At 37.4% G+C, this 23033-nt stretch overlaps 1 protein-coding gene across 6 annotated transcripts in view; it reads right to left on the bottom strand.

Annotated features, from left to right (window-relative positions):
* Positions 1-23033, bottom strand: part of RABGAP1L (RAB GTPase activating protein 1 like) — a 689539-nt gene that overhangs the window by 84088 nt on the left and 582418 nt on the right. Inside the window, exons 1-2 of one of the 6 annotated variants that reach the window (XM_082612937.1) lie at positions 7835-8025; positions 5703-6442 (exon numbers count right to left, since the gene is read on the bottom strand). The exons of 4 other annotated variants lie outside the window; for them this stretch is intronic. In XM_082612937.1, coding sequence (XP_082469063.1) covers positions 5703-5813 — 111 coding nt within the window. In that variant the 5' untranslated portion in view covers positions 5814-6442; positions 7835-8025. Of the gene's footprint in view, positions 1-5702; positions 6443-7834; positions 8026-23033 lie in introns of those variants that run through there. One more of the 6 variants, XM_082612939.1, reaches the window with a different exon arrangement.

Genomic DNA, 23033 nt, shown 5'->3' on the forward strand with positions numbered 1-23033 from the left:
TGTGCCAACCCAATAAGAAGGAAGTAATTTCAGAAAGCCTACCCTCATCTCCCAGTTATACAACAGAGACACTGGAGCTCCCTGAAGAGCTCCCTTCCTTTATTGCACAGTGCTGCTATTTTGGTATCTGTCCATTAAGAACATATATCCAGTGCTAATAGAGTATAAGCATGTGTTAGTCTGGGTAAACAGTTTTTGTTAATGGACAAACCACTGAACAACCAAGTCTCTTACAGTGATGCTGTGATCTAGAATTTCAAGACGTGGAACATAATAAAGCCAAAATGGGCCATCTTTTCTCCATTACGTGCTTGATATCCAACTTTCCCATTCAAGCTGACACAACAACAGTCTTGCCAATTTTATAAGGTGGAAAGCTTACAGTAATTTTCAACTTGTCTCAATCATTTACTCTTCTTGTATAGATCAGCTGCTTGCTTCTTCCTAAGGAATACTACTGTACCTATCCACTGCAAGAACTAAGCATCATGTGTGGACTAATTTCTTTATTCACACTGCTCCTGTCAAAGTGTCAAGCAGTCCAGACTCCTGTCAACTCAATTTTTAAAGGGCATTACAGCAGGTAATGCCCTTTAACTTTTTTTTTCCGCACGCGATGCGGCCCCCATCAGTCCACTACTGCCTATTACCGCAGTAACTGATGTATCTACTCAGCAGATGGTTTGGCCCACATAACTCCCTCTTATTGATTCCACGTTGCATTCGCACCATCCTGAGGCTCAAACCTAAGATCCTCTGCACCCCCAACCCAACGTCGCCAACCCCAGGGCTGTGGACGGGTACCAGTCCGCAGCCTGTCAGGAACCGGGCCTCACAGTAGGAGGTGAGCGGTGGGCGAAGAGGGAAGCTTCACCTGCGGCTCCCCATCGCTCGCACCGCCTGCACCACTGAACCGCCACCCAGCCCCCAAACCCCTCCCCGTGGAATAACTGTCTTCCCCGAAACCGGTCCCTGGGGCCAAAAAGGTTGGGGACTGCTGCTCTACACCATCTTCATGGCAAAAGGCTTCAAGTTTCCTGTAGGACTGATATCCTGATAGTGATTCCCTAATCAAACAAAGCAATTAGCCAGGGTTACCCAACTAGTCCATTTTGTCCATCCCATCCCCTGCCTTCTTCCACATCCCTGTGATACCTCATCTACTCACCACACTCTTTCCTTTAGGCCTTCTCCAAACAGTTACAAGGGAAGACAGTAAGAGCTTTCACTGCGCTAAATACAAGTGCTCTCATTTAATCCCTGAAGTAATCTAGTGATGTAATGCTACTATATGCCTCATTTTTCAGATGAGGAAACTGAATCTTAGAGAAATGAAGTAATTTACCAGTAAGTAACAGATGTAAAATTTGAACTGAGGACTGTAACTTTAAAGCCTCTGAAATAGTTAACTTCTTGGCCTCTGCACAAGCTGTTCCCCCTGCTCAGAAAGGTCCTACTACTTTCTATTCACTGGCAACACCTGATCAGCCTTCACAGCCTCACTCAATTGCTTCCACCCCCTTTGGAATTCTGCCTCCACACTGTTCAATCAGTGGTAATTATTCTCCACTTCGTTCTACCCTAAAAGAGTAAATATCACCCCCATAAATACTGATTTTGCTTCTCTTTTATCGTGAGGTCTTTGGGGGAAGGGATATTGTATTTATACCCAGCATGTGCAATAACCCAAAAATGTTTGTAATATTACATACTGACCTCTACTAACATACTTTAGAAAGCAATGTTCCCTTCATAACCACTTTATAGACTAAAAAGTTGAAATAATTCAGTAGAAAATAAATTAACATTTAACATGAAATATTCAAGCTCGACAGAGTATGCATTGGTTATTAGGCTTTTCACTGTTTAAACATTAAATTGAATATTCTGAATTTAAATACATATTCAAAGCTTTCTTTTGGAATGCATAATAACTGTAACAGGTGTGATCTTTTCCCTTTATTTATACTAGTCAGATATAAAAATAATTAGAAGTGGTGGAGGTGGTAGAGAGGAATGCTGGCCATTCCACTAGGAGACAGAAGGTTCTGACAGGAAAACTTCAGAGACTCCCTCCCTCACTTATTATTCCTTGTGTGAGCACTTGTGCTAAGGGAAGGATTGAGGGGAGGGGTACAGTTTTGTCTCACAATGCAAGAGTTAACAACCAAAGCCTGCGAACAACCAAAGAAAAAATAATCCGTTGGATTTAAGGAAAGGCAAGAATACTGCGTCCAATGAGGCAGCTTTATCAATGCTCGAGTCATTTTGATTAGACTGGATTTTCACCTTACATACCAACTTATTCATGTTGTAATTTAAAAGTTGTTAAGTTCTGCTAGTGGTGACTCTAGGCTTTTGTTTAGTTTATCTTAGCAAATACAGTACTGACCCACGTAATCTTGTGTGTGTGTGTGGATGATCTGGATGATAAGAGAAATTATGCTTGACTTTCTTATCCTTTTTCTTATCTGTCATTTATGAAAAGGACCTATATAAAGGGATCTGTGATTTTCCTGCAATATCATTCATTTTTAAAGGATCAATAGGATCTAGCCATATTTTTCAAAGTGTGAATCGAGACATTTCTGAAATTAATGGTTGCTCACAACTAGCCTTTAAACAATTAAATATAACAGAGCAGAAGAAAACACTTGAATACATCACCTGGTTTAGTCAAATTTTCTTTTAGTCTTGTGTGTACAGTGTCTTATATTTTTCACTATGTGTCTCCATCAAAAATGTCAGAAAGGGCTTCCCTGGTGGCACAGTGGTTAAGAATCTGCCTGCCAATGCAGGGGACATGGGTTCGTGCCCTGGCCCGGGAAGTTCCCACATGTCGCGGAGCAACTAAGCCCGTGTGCCACAACTACTGAGCCTGCGCTCTAGAGTTCACGTGCCACAACTACTGAGCCTGTATGCCACAACTACTGAAGCCCAAGTGCCTAGAGCCCGTGCTCCACAACAAGAGAAGCCACTGCAATGAGAAGCCCGCGCACCCGAACGAACAGTAGCCCCCGCTCACCGCAACCTGAGAAACCTGCACGCAGCAACAAAGACCCAATGCAGCCAAAAATAAAAATAAAAAATAAATTTATAAAAAAAAAGTCAGAAAGCCACAGAGCTACTTATGAACATGAAAAGATTCAGTGTCCACACCAAACACACTGTACTTACTGGTATTCTACCATTTAAGGAATCAAGATAACTCTTATTATGAAACAAAGTCCAATTACAGAAAGATATTTAATTAATTCTGTACTAAGAAAGTTTCTAAATACCCTTGCAATAGTCAACCTAAACCCAGGGGATTTTATATGTTAGCAAGAATATAATTTGCTTCACAGTGCAGTAATAAATCATATTGAGAAGCAATATGATTTTATTTTATACTATAGAAAATCTGAGTATTTATCTCTTTCATACAATTTAAAGGGTTCATCTCAAAGCAAAAAATTCAATATGGAATCAAAAGCAAATGATAAATATTTTATCTTACCACAATTTTAGTATAACTTTCCCAGATAAACTAAAACCAAATACCACCTCCAAAAGATGTTACCAGTAAATAAACTATTTAAAATTTCAAATCTGATAAAGAAAACTCAGTATCTCCAGAAAGTTCTGCAATTAAGTTTAACACCCAAACATCTAGACTATTTAAAAGTTTGGTGTACAGAGCAGTATTTTGTGTCTTTATCACACCTCTGAGACTTTCCATATTAGTGACCAAATTTCATATCAAATAAACTCCAGGGCTAAATCCCCTTTGGGGGAGCTAGAATTGCATCAAGGCGTAACATATATCAATATGTAGAATATGGAAGAATGTTCCCTGGTAAGCATATTAATATTCATTCATTCGTTCATTTTTTCTCTTCCTGTCTCCTGTACATGTGTGAGCACACACCCTGCACACCCCACAACGTCTTTTATTTATTGAGCACATGACGCTCTCCATGACCTGCTCACTGCCTACTTCTTCAACCTCCTCTGTCCTCTACACTGTGTCACTTTACATCTCCCTGTTTTTGTTTCTTCTCCCCTCTGGCCTGGAAAATTCCTATAAGATTTTGAAGACTCAGCTCAGACCCCTTAAGAAGATCTTAATAGGACCATCAGAAAAAAGTGAAATAGAATTCTGAATTCTTTGGTTAAGTTTTCATGATGGAATATTGCAAAATTAATGGCTAAAATGAAGCTTAAAGATTATCCACAACTGTGAACTAACCTATCCTGACTTGGTATATATAGTAATATTTATGGTTAACTAAGAATTGGCAATAATCTCCATATAATATATATAATTATAAAAATAGAAATTATATTAAATAGGAAAAGAATGCAATAGGCTGGATATTTCTTTATTAATGAACACTTACAGAAGTATATTATGGTTTTATATTTGTTTTGCTTTTGCTTTTTTTTGTCCAGCTGATTCTTTTAAACTGCAGCTATACAACATCTACAAAAGGAGAGAGTGTAATGAATATCTGTGTACTCACCTTCTGTTTCAACAATTATCAACACATATTCATTTAGTTCACCCACATCACCAACCCCTCTACTGGATCATTTTGAATCTTTGCAGACATTAACTATCCCTACCTATCTTAATCATCATCATTAACTATATCCATAAATCTCTCTAAATCATCATTTTAAACATAATCAAAATATTACTGCATACACAAAAATTGAATAATTCTCCTAATATCACTAAATACCTAATTAGTGGTCAAAGTTTCCCTGATTGTCTTATAGATTTTTTTATGGTGTGTTCAAATCAGCATTGAAACAATGTCAGTACACTGCATCAGGCGGATATAACCCTTAAGTCTTTTTAAATCAACCTATGAGTTCACCCCCACCCTTTTTTATCATTACAATATATTTTTGGAAGAAATTGCCGTATTATGTTTAAGATTCCCATGTTGTAAAATAGAGAATTAGGATTTCATACTAGTAAGATAATTATTATCATATACTTATTCATTCTGTTGCTTGTGATGAATACTACTGAATATAATGAATAAGAGGTTACTACAACAATAGTTAGGAAAGTTTGTTAAAAGGTATGGATCAATGGCCATTATAAGGATGACATCTACAGAGAAGAAATAACAAACACTCGCAAGGACTTCATTTTTCTATTATGTCAGGACATACAATCTAAGACTCTTGGAGAATGGTTAAAAAAAATTTTACAAATCCCAACTAAAATTATACTCATAATAGTTCTTAGTAATAATGTAAAGACTCTGAAGGTAATTTGATTTTTAGATAGTTCAATTCTTAATGTCTATGTTATGGCCCACTGGTAAAAATGCTCCACACCAGAAAGACTGAATTATACGTGTGTATATAGTCTTCACCTAATAATCATACACATACATACAAGGCAAACATGTGGGACAAATTTGTTTGGCACTATAAAATTCCTCTCAACCTCACTACATAAGAAATCATTAACCTAAGTGTTACTCCTAGGACACTTTTAAATGTACTATTAAGGTATAATACTGTTTAGTTATGTAAATAAATCCTTGAAAACCTGTAGACCTTTTTGTAGCTGTAACAATGCCAACAGCAATACTTCTATTTTAATTCCCAGGAAGTTATGCCTCAATTGTTACAGGAGTATAACTATCATATTAGAAAAGAAAAAAGAGCCCCAGAGTAGTGTGCAAGGCCCCACCTACCATAGACCTGGGCTTGCTGATGGCCACCAGACTAGTGAGGAAGTCTTCATCGTGCAGCTGGCTGAAAACATGGGCGTCATAGGCTACCATAATGGAGATTTCTTCCATCATCTTGCCAGCTGGCCTTTCCACAGCAGCAGCTGCTGCCCCAGCTACAGACCAGACTATCCAAGGGAAAATCCTATTGCAGCTCAGTGCCAATGCACACACCCACCTGAGTTTGAGGGGGTGGAGTGTCAAAATTCCAGAAGGAAAAAAAAAAAGCAGCTGCTATCATAGGCTTGTCTAGCAATTCATCCCCAGTAGAAAACTGAGAGAGGTCTCTTATCTATGGAGGAAGTATAAACTATAAACACCTTCTGCATTCTTAACAGAGCAGCTGGGAAAATTCAGTTTTTGGAAATCTTCTTTAGACTTCAAAAAGAGAAATAAAAGTCTCCTATGTGGAAATATCCTATAGCAAAAATGAAAAACCAAAAACCAAAGAACACAAAACTTGATTTATTGTTATGTTCTTGATAATTAGAGTTTTTTTTAGTTTATCTTCTTACTTCAGTATTATATCAAGATTCTTCTTCTTGGAGGAGAAGTGGATTTTCTTACTGCTTATTTTTTCACATTCATAGAAAATAGATGGCAGCCTTTAGATTTTCAGAATTTATAGAACTCTTGGTGCAGTTAAAAATTATTTCCTGAAGTACGACAAAAAAAAAAAGGTTCTTTTTTCCCTCTGAGTATTTCTGTTAAGAAAAAAAGTACCAAAATATAAAAATGAAACAGGGACTGCAATATCAGTGAATAACCATTTCCTCTTCTCCCACTTAAAAAAACATGACTATTTTAAACAGAATTCTTGATATTGAGAGCTTAGTTTTTTGTTATTCTGAAAGCAACACAAGGTCCTCATTTCTAAACTGATTATTTTTCTCCCATAGATAGATGTTCTCTTGGTCTCTATTTTTTTTTTTTTTTTTTTTTTTTTTGCGATATGCGGGCCTCTCACTGTTGTGGACTCTCCTGTTGTGGAGCACAGGCTCTGGACGCGCAGGCTCAGCAGCTATGGCTCACGGGCCTAGCTGCTCCGCGGCATGTGGGATCTTCCCAGACCGGGGCACGAACCCGTGTCCCCTGCATCGGCAGGTGGACTCTCAACCACTGCGCCACCAGGGAAGCCCTCTTGGTCTCTATTTTTAAGCTTAGAGGTTTCTTTTAATTACCCAAATCAGCAGATAGTAATGAACTATTGGTGCCTTAGCCACCAGAAGCATTTTTTTTTAAGTACAGCTGGAGACCGTAAATGAACCTCAATGTGCCCTGAAGAAAAATGTGAAAGCTGCCCATAATTATCATTACAAGGTTGCCTAAATCACCAGGAAATTAATGTATGCTAATTTCCATGGGAAAAGTATTAAGCAAATAAAAAAGGGGGGGAGGACAGATAAAGCTCCTCCAAAAGTTCTCTTTCCAGTATTTCTAATTAAGCTATTATCTTCTCTGCTTTTTATAGATTATGACACTGCAGTACCAAGAGAAATATTATTTATTAGAATTAGAAATCAGTTTGGCAATGTTTGTCTACAATCAAATACAGATACTGTTTGGAACTTTTAGTCCTAATTACCAATAGCAGTATTACGTTGTCTAAGTCTGCTTTTCAGAAAACAAAACTTGGAATGAAATTTATAGTGTCTATTTTTCCTTGTTTTTCTAAAGTATTTCCACCTAGATGAACATGATTACTTAAATAGTACCTGGTTCCATTTAAATGTGATTAGAAGAGTTTTGCAATACGATAGCATTCTAGATTACAAACGCGCACACACACATACACGGAAGGGGGAAAACACCTTATTGCTAGGAAACAGAAGCAAGACTAATAGGCTTATTTAAACAGAAAATGCAATACTTTAAATAAATCCTCAAGATTAAAACAGCTTCAAACTGAGTTTGACCCTTGTTGGAGCTGGTAAAGCATTTTCACTTCATTTTTTCCCTACAATGCAGCTCTGTCTTTTAAGCATTATTTTCCTTAAAAATTCTTCCAGCACATTCATCTTAACGCTGACTAACCAGGTAAAAATTAAATGGTCATCAGGAGACAAGGTATTATTAAAGCGTCAGGCAGTTCATACCTTTTCAATTCCTTTTTATCTTTTCAGAAGTACTTTAAAGGATACTGTGAATCTCTTCGTGCATTCACTAGCACCAGAAGGTTTCCGATTTATCTTGCAGGACCATTTTCTAGCTGTGAAAGCAATTCCTCTGACTTTCATATTTTCCTTTGCTCCAGTGACTCAGTGCTTCCACAATGATATCTGACTCAGGTGCACTGACAAAGACACCTGTTGTGGAAGGTAAAGAAACTACTTCCCATAATGCCTTATTCCCTGCTGGCAACCACCCAGGGGCAAACAAGAATTATAACCGCATTTGAGCAGTTGCCTATGCACCCTGGGAGAGCACATTCAGTGTAACAATAGGTAATCATCTTGGTTAAGAACACTCGTAACCAAGAAAAAAAAAGGGCCAGGGAAAACAATAACAAATAGTTTCAGGTGCTGTGTGTTAAACTCATAAAACTTCTAAGGCGACAGGGCTAGAAGAGTGCAAAACACTTTTAGAAACATAAAGCCTGTAAAGACAGTTTTAAAATTACAAAAACAAAAGCTAACAATTTCAAATAATTAAGTCCTTTGAGAATTCCACACAGGTTCTTAGGTAAACAATTAGGTACCTTTAAAATGCTTCTGATTTATTACCTTCAAAAGACTCTTAATTAGCCACAGTGCCTTAGAATTATTAACAACATTTCACGCCTAAATCCAAGGGGTCCTCTCTCATAGCCACAGTGCATATGTTTTCTAGAGCAAGGACTCCTCTAAGTTTGATGGGCATCCTTCATTTTTTGTCACCCTTAAATGTTTCTCCATACTTCAGAGTCTGGGAAGCAAAAATTCAAATGTTCCTTTTGTCATACAGTTAAATGTATATTTGTGGTCCCAACAAAAAGCATACTTTTTGCAAACCAATGATCTATTTAAAAAATTGTCTTTGTGTTCTCTTTTCCTAAAGATATTTTCTCCAGTGTCAGAAGTAACAGCTAACGTACCCTCCCAAACTTCAGGAGTCATTGTACACAGCCATGTTTACATATAGTACTTCACTCCCTTGCAAGACATCTTCCTTACTCTTTTGCCTTTTTCCCGGTGAACTGAGACCCACTGATCTCCCCGGATGGTTTCCACCTGAGCTTCTGCCGTCCTATCGACTTCACACTGTGCAGCTCCACTGAAAAAAGGCGTGGGGGTGGGGAATTACCTGAGATCAAGGAGTGAAGTGCCGACAACACCAGTTGCTGCTAAAATTTACCAGGAGAGGATTGGGTATCAAACGGGCAGCAGAAAACAAGGCACTCGTGGTAACCAACAGAGGGGCTCCAGTTCCAGCAGGAACCATCTAGCTGTCTGTCCCAGGGCAAGTCATTTAACCTCCCGAGGTTTCAGTTTCCTCATAGTCATGTAAATTGAGAGGGATGGAATATATCGGAGGTTTTCACGTGTGCTCAGTGTGCTCAGAAAGAGTCAAAAGCAGTGTGTCCTATTTCCCTCCACTAAATAGGCTTATTGGGGGATTTGAAGGTGAAAATACCTTTTTAATCTCTATCAGAATAAAAACCAAAGAGGAACAGTAATCCCCGATGTTAAGAAAGTACCCCCAGGGTTGCTATAATGTGTCTCAACAAATGCAGTCTACTTTGTACCTTAATTTGGATTTTCTAGTATCAACTCTTCTGCTTTTAAAAGAGGATTTGGTGACAGTTGCTACACTTTTTATTAGCTACTACTCTTTACAGTCTTTCTATTCAGAAGCCAAACTGCCTACAAAATAATTTTCAAAAGCCTCTCTAGATCCCATTAAGATAAGAACAAATTAACAAATAAAATATCTCCAAATATTTTTAAATGCTGTTTTAAAATTTTTACACAGATTTTACTCTGTTAGCTGATTTGTTCCAACAGCCATTCTTCTAGGATTATTACTGTTTAACAAAAACATACCTGGGTCATACTAAATGAGTATGAGTCTAATAAACCATTCCTGGCATTCAGAGAGCATCTATTCTCAAGTATCAAATTTAGAAAGAGCCAAAACAAAAATCAAGAGAAGCCTGAATAAGATGTGAACTTTTTTCAATTTCTGTGTTCTCCCCAAATGCAGCAAAGCAATGTAGTTTAATTATGGGAGTAGTATTCTTTTTATCTACCATCAAAGTAGCAAATACATTAAAAAATGATCACACATCATTAAAAAATTATCTCACCTCACAAAACTGGCTGTAAGGACCCTTTTCCCCATGCCTCAGGTTCTACTTGTTGAACATTCTCATCACAACAGCCATAAAATCAGGATAAGACAGAAAGGAAGACAAAACCACTAGGACAGAAATATGGCCTAGAGGGCAGAAAGGTCTTCTATGTCCCCCACATGTACTGGCAAAGCCCTGTAGAGACTGTTCTTCGTTCCCCAGTGGTCTTTGTCTAATTATTCAGGAACATCTTTATAGATTCAATTAATATATAATAGATTCAGTTCAATATAAACATTCATGAGGTAAACATGACTCAGTTTTAACGGACTGTCACAAAATGTTCATGGTATTGACATAAAGAACTCTAAGAAAGACAAAATTCTACAATTACTTTCTTAATCACAGGAAAACAATATTCCAAGTAGGTTTCTCTTTACACTTAGGAGTGCACATTACAGAGCCCAAGTGCTCTAAGTGGCGGAACAAAAGATAAAATGAGAGAGAAACCACTGAAGTATCAACAGAAGAAAGCTTTTCAGAATATTTTGGATTTCAGAATAGTCCAGTAACATGCTGAGTTTTTACAAAGGAAAAAGAACATGAAGTAAAAGATAAATAAGTGAAATCTTAGTTCTGTTTAAAATCATGCAAAGGTAAATAAAGAAAACCATTATTCTCGCGTCAAATTCCAACCATTCAGCTCATTATCTTTGCTATCTTTGCTAGTAATTGCTAGGCAAATTCAAAACCTCAGAAAACACATATTCTTTAAAAAAAAAAAAAAAAATCCCCAGAGTTAAACTAAGAAAACAAAAACCAGTGGGACATAAATACTTGCTTAACAGTTACACTGGGTATCTTACTTCCTCATTTGCATCTCACTACAAAGAATGAGGGTGAGGTACATTCCAGACTATGAAAGAGTAGCTGCAACTCTTTAACAAGTCAGCTTTCTACCTCTTTTGTAACTCTGAAATCCACAGCCAACTATTAAAAACAAGACAACAGGTCCAACATGGAGTCACTTATGCTAAGCCCCATGTCACCAAAGACTTTATTACAGTTTCCACCCTCCCAGAAATGAAATCTTAAACCAGGAGTCACCTCATCAGCACTAGTTAGGTAATCTGCCTGATAGACCCCTGCTATCCCCTAAAGGAAAGTAATCTTGTGATAACCAATCCACTTTTTTGCTTCATGTAACTTTCTTGTTCCTGCTCCCTTCTGCCTATAAAAGCCTTTCATTTTGTACGGCTCCTTGGAGCTCCTTTCTATCTGCTAGATTGGCTGCCGCCCTTTTGTGAATTGTTGAATAAAGCCAATGAGATCTTTAAAATTTACTCAGTTGAATTTTGTTTTTTAACACAACACATTCATTTAAATTTTACCTAACCAAAAATAAGCATTGCAAGTGCTCCTAAGCATTCACTGATATTTGCTATCACCCCAAGTGAGGACAGTTTCAAACACATCTAAGAATATGAGTAATGCTTCATCTTGTCTCATTTTGAGCAGAATATACAACTGAATTGTAATTGCAAATAACTTTACCTTAATTTCTAAAGCATTTGAATAACTTTTTAAAGTTTTACGGACCACTAAATCAAACCATTCCACATGGAATATGTTTCAAATTCCTTTTTCACAAGGTCAGAAGGTAGGTTTAGAGAACAACAAAGTGTTAACTCGTTTTCATTCAAGTGTTCATTTGTCTCAAGTTCTTCCTGTAGGGCTGGTGACCCAACCTGAATAACTCTTCCAAATGGGCCCTCAGATCCCTGTAGTAGGTCATATACAGAAGCTTGCAGTGGTGGACTTGGCTAAAATCCTGCAGTTAAAACTGGAAGAATTTAATGGTATGTGAATTATATCAATTAAAATTAAAACAGCAGCATTTACTAAATGCATGCAATGTGCATGAGGAGGGCTTATAAATGTGTAATATAGTAACATATAATCTAGTTATAATAATGACTAATATATACTAAAAAATTCTTCTGTAATAATAATGCAGCTAGTATTTAGTAAGCACTCACTATGTCCTAGACATAGAATCTCATTTAATCTTTGTGTAAGTCAATGAGCTAGGTACTATAAATATCCTTGCTTTATAGATGAAGTAACTAAAGTGTGAAGTTTAGTGATTTGACTCCATTCTCACAGCTAGAAATGGAACTGACAGGATTCAAAAACAAGCCTGTCTGGCTGCAAAGTGCATGCCCTTCATGACTAAAGAAAGATAAGGGAAGTAAGCAAACATGTACAGAGAATCAGCTCTGTGCCAGACACCACTGCTTCTCCCACGCTGGGATCTCCTTGACACTCACACACTTAAGGTTACACAATACAATACACCATGTCTGTCAAGTCATATTAGGATTGTAATAGAATTAAGTCCTTCTGCAGACAGGAAAGTCTTCATGGAAAAAATGGATTGGATTTTCATAAGCAAAGTGAAGTAAGTTTTTTAGAGAGAAAATAAAATTAGCCTGGCCAGAGTGGTGAATTTATGTTAGGTTCAGTAGGAGGTACAGTTTCAAAGGCAGATTTGAATCAGCCTGTGGTAGGTTTCTAATCTCAGGTCAACAAATTTGGAATACAAGGTATGTAGGCCTTGAAGACCCGGTAGTCTTCAAGGGCAGTCCTTGAAGACTATAGGGTTTCTGCCTTTCTAGCCTCCATTTTTTATCATTAGAGTAAGTACAGCATAATGGTTAACACATGGGCTCCAGGGTTCAAAATATCCTGGTTTGATACAATGCTCTGAAATATACTAGCTGTTTGACCATGAACAAGTTCCATAAGCTGTCTCACCCTTGGTCTTCTCATCCATAAATGAGAAAATGATAACAGTGTTGATATTATGAGGAATAAGGTAATGCACATAAAAGCCCTTAGTAAGGTGCCAGGCTCTATAAAGTATTTGATTAGTGATAGTTGCTGTTATTATCAACATTAATAAAAATGATGGAGAGTTCCCTGGTAGTCTAGTGGTTAGGATTCGGGGCTTTCATTGCTCTGGCCTGGGTTCAATCCCTGGTCAGGGAACTGAGATCCTGCAAGCTGCACAGCACGGTGAAAAAAAAAAAAGAAAGAAAAAAGATGACTGGAGCGGTAAGATCATCTGCCAAAAACTGAGGAGAAGATGGAATATAACCTTTAGAAATGAGGTGGGGTCTCTTCTCAGTACATAAGAACACAGACAATGCCTCCATTTTCTATTTTCTTGTCCAATTAACAAAAATCCTGGAGGGAGAAATAAAAGGTGTCACACAACTCCAATCCTGTACCAGTTTTCCCTACACAGTGAATTTTTCTAGATGTTGCTTTGTTTGAGAGCAATTTGGTAATTTACACAAGTCTTTCTGTCAGAAACAATTGAGGCAGGTCAGAGGAGGTAAAAGGTTGATAATGGGGTGGGAGGGGATCTCTTACAGTCTAGCTTCCCTCTCCAGTTTCCTGACTACAATGCAAACAGAGCCTAATCAATTACCTCTTATTAAATTGAGCAATTGTGACAAGAACAGGGAACAAAGAGAGCATTTGTTGTATAACGATATTCATCGGTTATAACCTGATCAAGAAAACACCGTTACTATGGGCTATCATGTGGAAATACATAATCCTTCTTTATAACTGTATTATAAAAAGATTTTCCAGTGTTCATTTGGATCTTAGAGTCAAAAGAAATATCCTATGCAATAGTTTAGAGTAACAGCTTATCCAGAAGCTTAGAACTGACCAATAAACCTGTAATCTACTTCCGTTCAAAGATATCAACTGAATTTGATTAGGGGTGAAGAGGAAGGAGGGGAAAAAAACACAAATTTAACAGTTATTGTGCTGGGGGGAGCTTTAACTGCATTGTATCTCTTAGTTTTTGCAACAATACTGTGAAGCTGGCTTTATTATCCCCATTTTACAGAAGAGGAAACCACTGCCCTAAGTTTATTTGAGATCACACCACCAGTAAATCAGAGACATGATTAAAACCGAAATACGTGATTACAAAAGCTCTGGGGTTTTTTCTGCTTTTTGTTTTTTCTCCACCTACAACAAGTTCTGCATAACATGAATTCAAGAGAGAAGAAAAAAAATTCAATTTGGAGATCCTGAAATAGAAACTTTAAAATTTCTAAAGCGGAACTCTATTTCTCTTCTCTTAGTATTTTGTTTTTCATATTATATCATTATATATTGAAAATATGAACTAAAAACTTATTGCATCTGATATTATTTATTAGGCATTTGCAAGCACAAAGAAAAAGAAAAGACTGGAGGCAAACTACTGCCAAGTGCAATGCACATATTAACAGTCTGTTACAACAGAAAATACCATGTGGACTGAGGCAGCGTTCTTTGAACTGTCAATGGTGGCTTTCATGATGCTAAAAATTGGCTTTTTCTTTGCGTTAAGGGCAATAGTAAATTGCTTCAAATTGGCTAATAGTAAAATAATAAAAAGTATTAACTTTTTAAAAGCAGTGGCAATGCCCAAAGCATTCTAATTTTATTCATTTTGATAAGTTTATTTTTTATGTTCAATCTAAAATCTTTTCCCAAAAAGTGATCATTTCAGGTTTAAGAATTGTTATATGTCATCATAGAGAACATCTCTCTAATATCATGAGGATCATAAAAATAGCTAAAATCCGTATGCTTTAATTCCTCTTCAAATTAAGCAGGAAGTTAAGAGATAATATTAGTACCTGCATAGCTGACCAAAGATTTTATTTTCAGTAAGATATTCTAATATGATAAACGCCTTTAGGCATGAGGACATATGTATTCTGCAAAACATCTTTCTTATTTTAAATGTCCATTTGAGATCTAAGTAATGCTGCAAATGTTTAGGTGAAAAAGGCCTATTTACTAGTTAACCAGATATAAAGAATCAAAGGCAAAACAAGCAGCTGTCAATTTCTAGAATTTCTGGCTATGCATTCCTTATTATGTTGTCCTTATTGTCCTGTACTAAAATTTTCAATGTGTTCTTAAATATAAATTTTAAATGTTCAAAACTGCTATGAAACTGTTATTTTATATTAACCTTAGCATGCATTTAGGGAGAATTATAATTATGCAATGTAATATGAGATTATGACTTATAATACTAAAATGACCAACATTTAATTATTATTGAAATAATGGTGTAACAAAAAATTACTTTAGCTGAGATTATACGTTTCTATACTAGCAAATCTGAATAAATGGTCAGATTGTAAAACCAAATACAAATATGTATTAAATATTAGTGGTTTGTGGAGAATTTAAATTTATGTAAATAGTGTCTTTTGCTTCTCCTAATGGCCAACTAGTTCTTTGTCACTTCACTACTTGTATCTCTCTTTCAAAGAGTGCAAAAATAGGGAAAGAAGGAAAATCTCTCATTTGTGACTCTAATTGGTAGATGTTATTTCTAATCATCTATGTCAAATAGGCTATGGGAATAAGTTAAAATTAAGAGCTAAAATAAATAAAAGTTTCAGTTTATGAAAATTTCAGTTATCAAATGTTCTAGCCATACCTTCAATTTTCTATTCACATGTATAAGGAGAACTGCCTAAAATAATTACAGGAAAACTGGCTCATAAGCCTGGATAAATAAACTTAATGTTAAGCAGAGTTCTGGTATTAAACTTTATAAAGGATAAAAGAAATTGCCCATTATCTACGCTTGCAAACACAGAATTGAAGCATTAATAAGTGGCTGCTTTTATTAACTATTTTATTTACTATTAACAGTCTTGTGAATTTTTTTTTTCTTTTCCCCTGGAAAAACTGAACAGTAAGCTGGTCTTGAAGCTAACATGTTAATGTTCAAAGAGTTTTTTAAACTTCAACCATAACATTATTTTGTCTTCTCTCCATTCTTCTCCCCATTATCTATCTCCCTTTCTCTGTCTCTCTATCTCATACATACCTCTCTTAAAAGATTATTTTTTGTCCTAACTATTTGACTCTTTGGCATATACTGTATTTATATCAGATAGTTTATTATACTAAGTATTCATTTTTACATACATCTTTAAACTTAACTCCAGTTATTCTGCACTGTTCTCTTTATACAAGGGTTGACCATATGAGCTGTGAACATAATATATATGGTTTTACAGATTATAGTTTATTAATGGGTCCTACATTAGCCAATTACAGGTGAATTACTCTATTATTTATAGCTATTGCAGTTTTCAGTAATTAACTATTATTTTTTAAAAAAACACTATTTTACATTAGGATAATATTTTACTGAAGATATTCCATTAAAAAAAAAAAAAGCACCTCCGACATGTGGAGAGGATAATTAACCATTATGCAAGATGATATTCCAGGAGTTACTTCCTGTGAAAGAAAATAAGCTATAAATTTGGCCAAAGCCTGCAAGATAGTGGCCATTTTGTAAAGGAGTTTCATTCCAAGACTACAGCTCTCCTGAAAGCACATGCAATTTCTTTTTAATGCAGATGGCCTTGGCACTATTAATATAAGTTGCCTGTGTTCTTTTTATTAATATTTTTGTAGAAGTGGTCTTTAATTTTTCGACACCGCAGAATACAAAAGGAGCCCCAGGGCAGTTGAACAGAGCAGAGTGAAGCAAACAGGTCTCAAATTTGGATAACACTAAAGCTCTATATGCCAGAGTGGGAAGACTTAAACTTCTGACAAGCGAACAAGCCAAGGCTAAGTGACAGGAGTCTGATAGGAGACTGCAATGAGATAGCACCACTTCCCACCCCAAGCCCTTAGCTCAGATGACTCTTCTGAGATACTTCTGGGTCAAAAAACCAAAAATAAAACCATTATGGGTAATATCAACCACTTCAATTGAATCTCTAAGTATTTCCCTCTCTTAAAACCTTAATGTATTTCTTCCTTAAAAAATTAGCCTCTTAGGCATTAAAAAGCAATATTATAGAATTCTGTATCCAATGAATTAGAAAACATTTCTTTAGTCGGCATTATCACTGATAGGGTATTCTGTTAGAAAAGAATAACTAAAGCAAATGGTGAACACAGAGCAGCGTTAAGAGGTTGATGGGAGAAAAGAGACATTCATGTTAAACATACTATGTGTTTTGTTTCTGGTACAAAATATGTAGCCTATGTAAATTAACCAAAAAAATAAAAAGCAGAACTTGAAAGAAATTCAAAGTGAAACAAACTTCCTCTTGATTTTAATGGTCAATAAAGAAATACATAAATTTAAAATAAATAAGTCCTTTAAGGCTTTACTAGATATAGGCTTATTAGTTATTTTGGTGGTTGCTAAGCAACATTCTCTTCTGTAGGGCTAACACACATGAAATTAGCAGGTTTTCAGAAAAAGATAAATTGAACGCAAAATCAGGGAACAGCATTTGAAAAGCAAAAAGGAAAATGAGTTAACCAGCTAATTAGGCAGTAAGAGAGGTTTAGTGATTTTTGCAATAATGGTTAAGCATTTTCTTTTCCACTGGCACCAAATGAGATGGTACTTTAGCACATTAATATTTCAACTTTATTGAAATGGTGATGATTATACTCACCTTTACACTCAACAGCCTAATTATTTTGAATATCTCAAATTAAATCAGATCAGGATATACCCCAATTACTACTACTAATAGTGATCTCTATAAATCTCTCTAACAGTATTTTCTTCAACTCCCCAGTTTCAGGATATGTCATAAGCCTGGTTTACACTTTATCTTAGTAAAGCTATGGCTTCATGATGTTGCTTAAACTACTAGATCCCTGAAAATTTTGTTCTTTAATGTCAGCATTTTGGAATAATCTTTTTTACATCTTACTATAGCAACTCAGTGAGCAAAAAGGAATGCTATTTAATCTATTAGGTATAATAATGGAAACTTTTTTAAAAAGGAAAAATGCAAATAACCAAAGGGAAAATTACTGTAGAATTTGAACTGTTGTTGGGAAAGGAAAGATAGTAAGTAGAATTCCAGTTCTATCATATTGAGGGAAATTCCCCACCCTCCGCTTGCACTTCTCTCCCTCCTCATTTTTAATACTATGTTGCAAATTGTGTAAATGCTGTAGGGTTGCAACTATCAATCCCGTTATTCACAAAATCAATTCCTCCCTGAGTTTTCTTAAAGTCCAGGTTGAACAAACCTTGATGTAGAGTCTAGTGAGGGTCAACTTTAACAAATGAGCCAACGAAAAGAACCTACAAATGTGACGAATATCTACACGGAGGAGAAGGAAGTGCTTTGTGCCTCGGTTGTAAACATGGCTTGTATTAGTTCTGCAACCAAAACGCCATGTGAGCTTAGACAGGCAGCTTCTTATTTTATTTTAAAACAACAGCATTGGACTAGATGATTTGTCGAGACCACTTTAGCTTTACAGTCCATGATTCCATTTTGAAGCATACTATTATACAAGAATTGTTAGCTATGAAAGAATTACTCAGTCCTTAAACCTGCTCAGATGGGACAATTAATACCAATTAGTAGTATCTTTTAAATGCTTTCTCTTGAGGGAGGCACAAGAGGGAGGGGATATATGTATACATATAGCTGATTCACTTTGTCCTACAGCAGAAACTAACACAACATTGTAAAGCAATTATACTCCAATAAAAATAAATAAATAAATAAATGCTTTCTCTTTATTGTTTTCCCAAAGTAATAACATTGCTTCCGACTACACTCAAGAATCCATTGTCAAGATCTAACTATCCAGGTAAGAGCAAAATCTAAGAGTCAGCAAGCAGTTTGTCATGATGTGCATGGCTGAGATGTGAGATTTTAATGACCTTTACTGTCTTCTCAAGACCTACCAGAATTAAACATGAGTAGACACTCCAATTTGAAGAACTCATCCTGAGTCACAGAGTCACATATAGAAAAGTTTATCAACCTTGGTACTATTAACATTTTGGGATGGATAATTTTTTGCTGTATGGAGTTGTCCTGTGCATTTTAAAATATTTTGTACCATTACTGGCCTCTACACATTAGAAAACAGTAGTACCTCTCCCCCAAGGTTGTGACAAAATTTTCCAGACATTGCCAAACGTCCCCTGGAGGTAAAAACTGCCCTGAGTTGGGAACTGTGGATATACAGTAAATTAAATTTATGGAGAGGGATTATTTTTGATCCCAAATTGACTTCTAACCATCAGACTTTTAAAAATAATTTCTGTAGTTTCAAACTCAACTGATGGTGTCTCAGATTTATCCAAAAGGGACTTCCCTGGTGGCACAGTGGTTAAGAATCCACCTGCCAATGCAGGGGACACGGGTTCGAGCCCTGGTCCAGGAAAATCCCACATGCCGCAGAGCAACTAAGCCCGTGCACCACAACTACTGAGCCTGTGCTCTAGAGCCCGTGTGCCACAACTACTGAGCCTGCGCTCTAGAGCCTGCGAGCCACAACTACTGAGCCCGCATGCCACAACTACTGAAGCCCACGCACCTAGAGCCCGTGCTCCGCAACAAGAGAAGCCCCCACTCGTTTCAAGTAGAGAAAGCCCGCGTGCAGCAACGAAGACCCAGTGCAGCCAAAAATAAATAAGTACACTTATTTTAAAAAAAAAGCTAATAGCCTCACTAAGTTTAAATTATGTTATCTCAATTTAAAAAAATTATTCAAAAAATGAGTCATTGATTAATAGCTGTGACAGATTTTCTTTCACTTTGACAAGGTCTTTGCCTCAGAGATTACAACCAGAACATTCAAATACTTTTTTGTTTTTCAGCTTTTTTGAGGTATAATTGATGAAAAAGTATGTATTTAACATATACAACTTGATATTTTGATATTAAATATTCTTAAAATTGGAAAATCACAAATCACCTGTGGGTATCTCATTGTTATAGGTATTGTCTATGTATCAGTATTAATTAGTTACATGTTGAAATATGCATCATTCAACTTCATCAATCAGTTTTATAAAGTAGTGAAAGGGAGCAGAATATGCCACCAAAAAAATGCCTCTTAGGCATAATGGTTATTTTAGGGTGACTATTTTTAAGAAACAGCAGACATAGGAAAAGCTCTGAAAACCAAGTAAAAGTTACCCTTTGTAAGAGACATTTGCATTTTATAAGAGCAGTCTCCATTTTTAAGTGTGTGTCCCTCTCTGTACAGGAAGAGAGGATGATTCTAAATTTCTAGAAACTCTTATCATTGGAGAAGGCAAGGACTTAACTGTGCATAACAACCTTGCCCTTGTTTACTGTGCTTTTCCTGGCAACCTCCCATTAATGGCTGTCCCCCCAAACATCATTTGCTTTTAGCCAGAGATGTTATTTAAGGTGGTTGCTTGGGCTATGTGGGGAAGGTACTCAGTTTTCTTAGGTATCTCCCATGTATACAGGAGGTATGCATGTTATTAAACGTCTGTTTGTTTTTGTCCTATTAATCTGTCTTTTATTACAGGAGGTGTCTCAGCCGAGAACCTAGAAGGATAGAGGGAAAATTATTGATGCCTCCCCTACACTAGTATCCATGAATTTCAGAGACACAGGGTTCTAAAGGGTTTTCAAATTCTTATGTTTCTGAAGGTGATCACAATACACCACCCCAAAATTATGCCAAGGTGACTTAAGGATTATTTGGAGCTGAAGGCAACTGAGAAACAGCAGACACAGGAGGAGCTCTCTGCCCTCCCCCATCTGCCCAAAAGCAGGGCATACGTTTCCCTTTTGCAAAGGAAATTTCCATTTGTAAAGGTGTCCCCTCTGCAACCCTTATCTACCATGTTTCCCCCATACGTTTCCTAGTCATCTTCCCACAATTCACCCCCCTAAAGCCCCAACCCCTTTTTCTCTGTCTGGTCACAATTCATCACCCTTTGTTAAATGGTCCCCAGGTCTAACGGCCTCTTTGGTTTTTCACTGCTTTTCTGTGAAGCTTTCATTCATGTAAAAATATTAACATCTATAAAGAAACATATGCCTTTTGTCAATTTAATTCACAGGCCCCAAGAAACCAAACCTGAGAGGGTGGAAAAAAGGTTTTCTCCCCACACTCATACCCCACCACCATAAAACCTGAGACTGAGAGCCATGTGGTAGAGCAGCTCTCCTGGGTTCTCTTACCCTGCTGCTCTCCCCCCGGGTGCCCCTTCCCAATAAAGTCTCTTGCTTTGTCTGCACATGTGTCTCCTCGGACAATTCATTTCTGAGTGTTAGACAAGAGCCCACTCTCGGGCCCTGGAAGGAGTCCCCGTTCCTGCAACAAAATGAGGAAACCAAAGCCTAGGGGCTTAGGCAACTGAAAGGGGGGACACGGAAAGGATTTGTACCTGGGAGCGCCCCACTGTGTGCTGCTAGGTTTCAACAGGAAGCACTGACTCTGATCAAAGCTATGTAACTACACCCATCACCTCTTTAGCTCTTATTCTATATGCATCCCAGGGGCTGAGGTCTACAGCTTGTCAGGCTTTGGTTTGCCACACCCTGGCACACCCCATCAAAGACATTGTTTTTCTCCCACTTGGCTTTGTTTTCTTCTTCCTTCTTATGCTACTTTCTCCCTTTCATTTTCCTCTCATTTTTTAAAATATAATATATTCTTGTCTAGACAGTCCCTGATTTCCAAAGACCAGATTCAAACAGCTACTAATTAGGGAAGGGAGGGAATGCAGAAACAAAGGAGGAGCAGTCAAGAAACAACAGTGCAGGGCTTCCCTGGTGGCGCAGTGGTTGAAAATCTGCCTGCTAATGCAGGGCACACGGGTTGGAGCCCTGGTCGGGGAAGATCCCACATGCCGCGGAGCAACTAGGCCCGTGAGCCACAACTGCTGAGCCTGCGTGTCTGGAGCCTGTGCTCCGCAACAAGAGAGGCCGCGATAGTGAGAGGCCCGCACACCACGATGAAGAGTGGCCCCCGCTTGCCACAACTAGAGAAAGACCTCGCACAGAAACAAAGACCCAACACAGCCAAAAATAAATAAATAAATAAATTAATTAATTAAAAAAACAAAAACAAAAAAAAAACCGACTATAAATATGAAGGTTTATTCTGCAAAAAAAAAAAAAAAAGAAGAAAGAAACAACAGTGCACTGATAAAGCAGGGTCTTGGTTCCTCCTCAAGGGATATATTGATACATAAAAATACCTTTGAGCTCTTCTGCTGGAACTAAGGCCCCCATCCAGGTGGAGGATGGTAACTTCGCTGAACACAAGATTCCTGGAGCACCACCCTGCAACCTCACCACCAACACATCAGAAGAAGGTCACATACCTGCAGCCCTCACCCCAAATTTTGCCTATAAAAACTTTTTCCCAAAAACCATCAGGGAGTTCAGGGTTTTTTGGTTTTTTTTGCTGTATGTGGGCCTCTCACTGCCGTGGCCTCTCCCGCTGCGGAGCACAGGCTCCGGACATGCAGGCTCAGCAGCCATGGCTCACAGGCCCAGCCGCTCCGCGGCATGTGGGATCCTCCTGGACCGGGTCACGAACCCGTGTCCCCTGCATCGGCAGGCAGACTCTCAACCACTGCGCCACCAGGGAAGCCCCTGGTTCAGGGTTTTTTTGAGCAAGAGCCACCTGTTCTCCTTGCTTGGCCCTGCAATAAACCTTTTGCTGCTCCAAACTCTGACATTTCTGTTTGTTTGGTCTCACTGTGTGCTGGGCACATGAACTTGGGTTCGACAACACTGTCAAGGGGAAACTGTTGCTGGTGGAGACCTATAAAAGCAGGTGATGGGGTGGATAGAGCCTCCATGCTTTTAGGGTTATACTACTTGATTAACTTGATTTGCTGCTATTAGGTGGGATGTAGATTGGGAGGAAGAGTGTGGTGTTGTTTTAAACTTAAACTTGGAAAGGTTTCCTTGTGTGTTTATCCTGGGGCTTTTTAATCTAAAGGTATAACTTAAAAATATAATAAATAAAACAGAAAAAAAAAAAGGTAGACCCAGTAAAATGTAGTGGTGAGGTGAACCTTTGGTTGCTTCTGTATAAATTTTATTTTATTTCATTCATTTCATCTTATTTATTTTATTTTTTTTCCTGGGCCACACTGTGCGGCCTGTGGGATCCCAGTTCCCTGACCAGGGATCAAA

Source organism: Mesoplodon mirus, assembly GCF_964341445.2.
Source record: "Mesoplodon mirus genome assembly, chromosome: 3".
Classification (NCBI taxonomy): Eukaryota; Metazoa; Chordata; class Mammalia; order Artiodactyla; family Ziphiidae; genus Mesoplodon; species Mesoplodon mirus.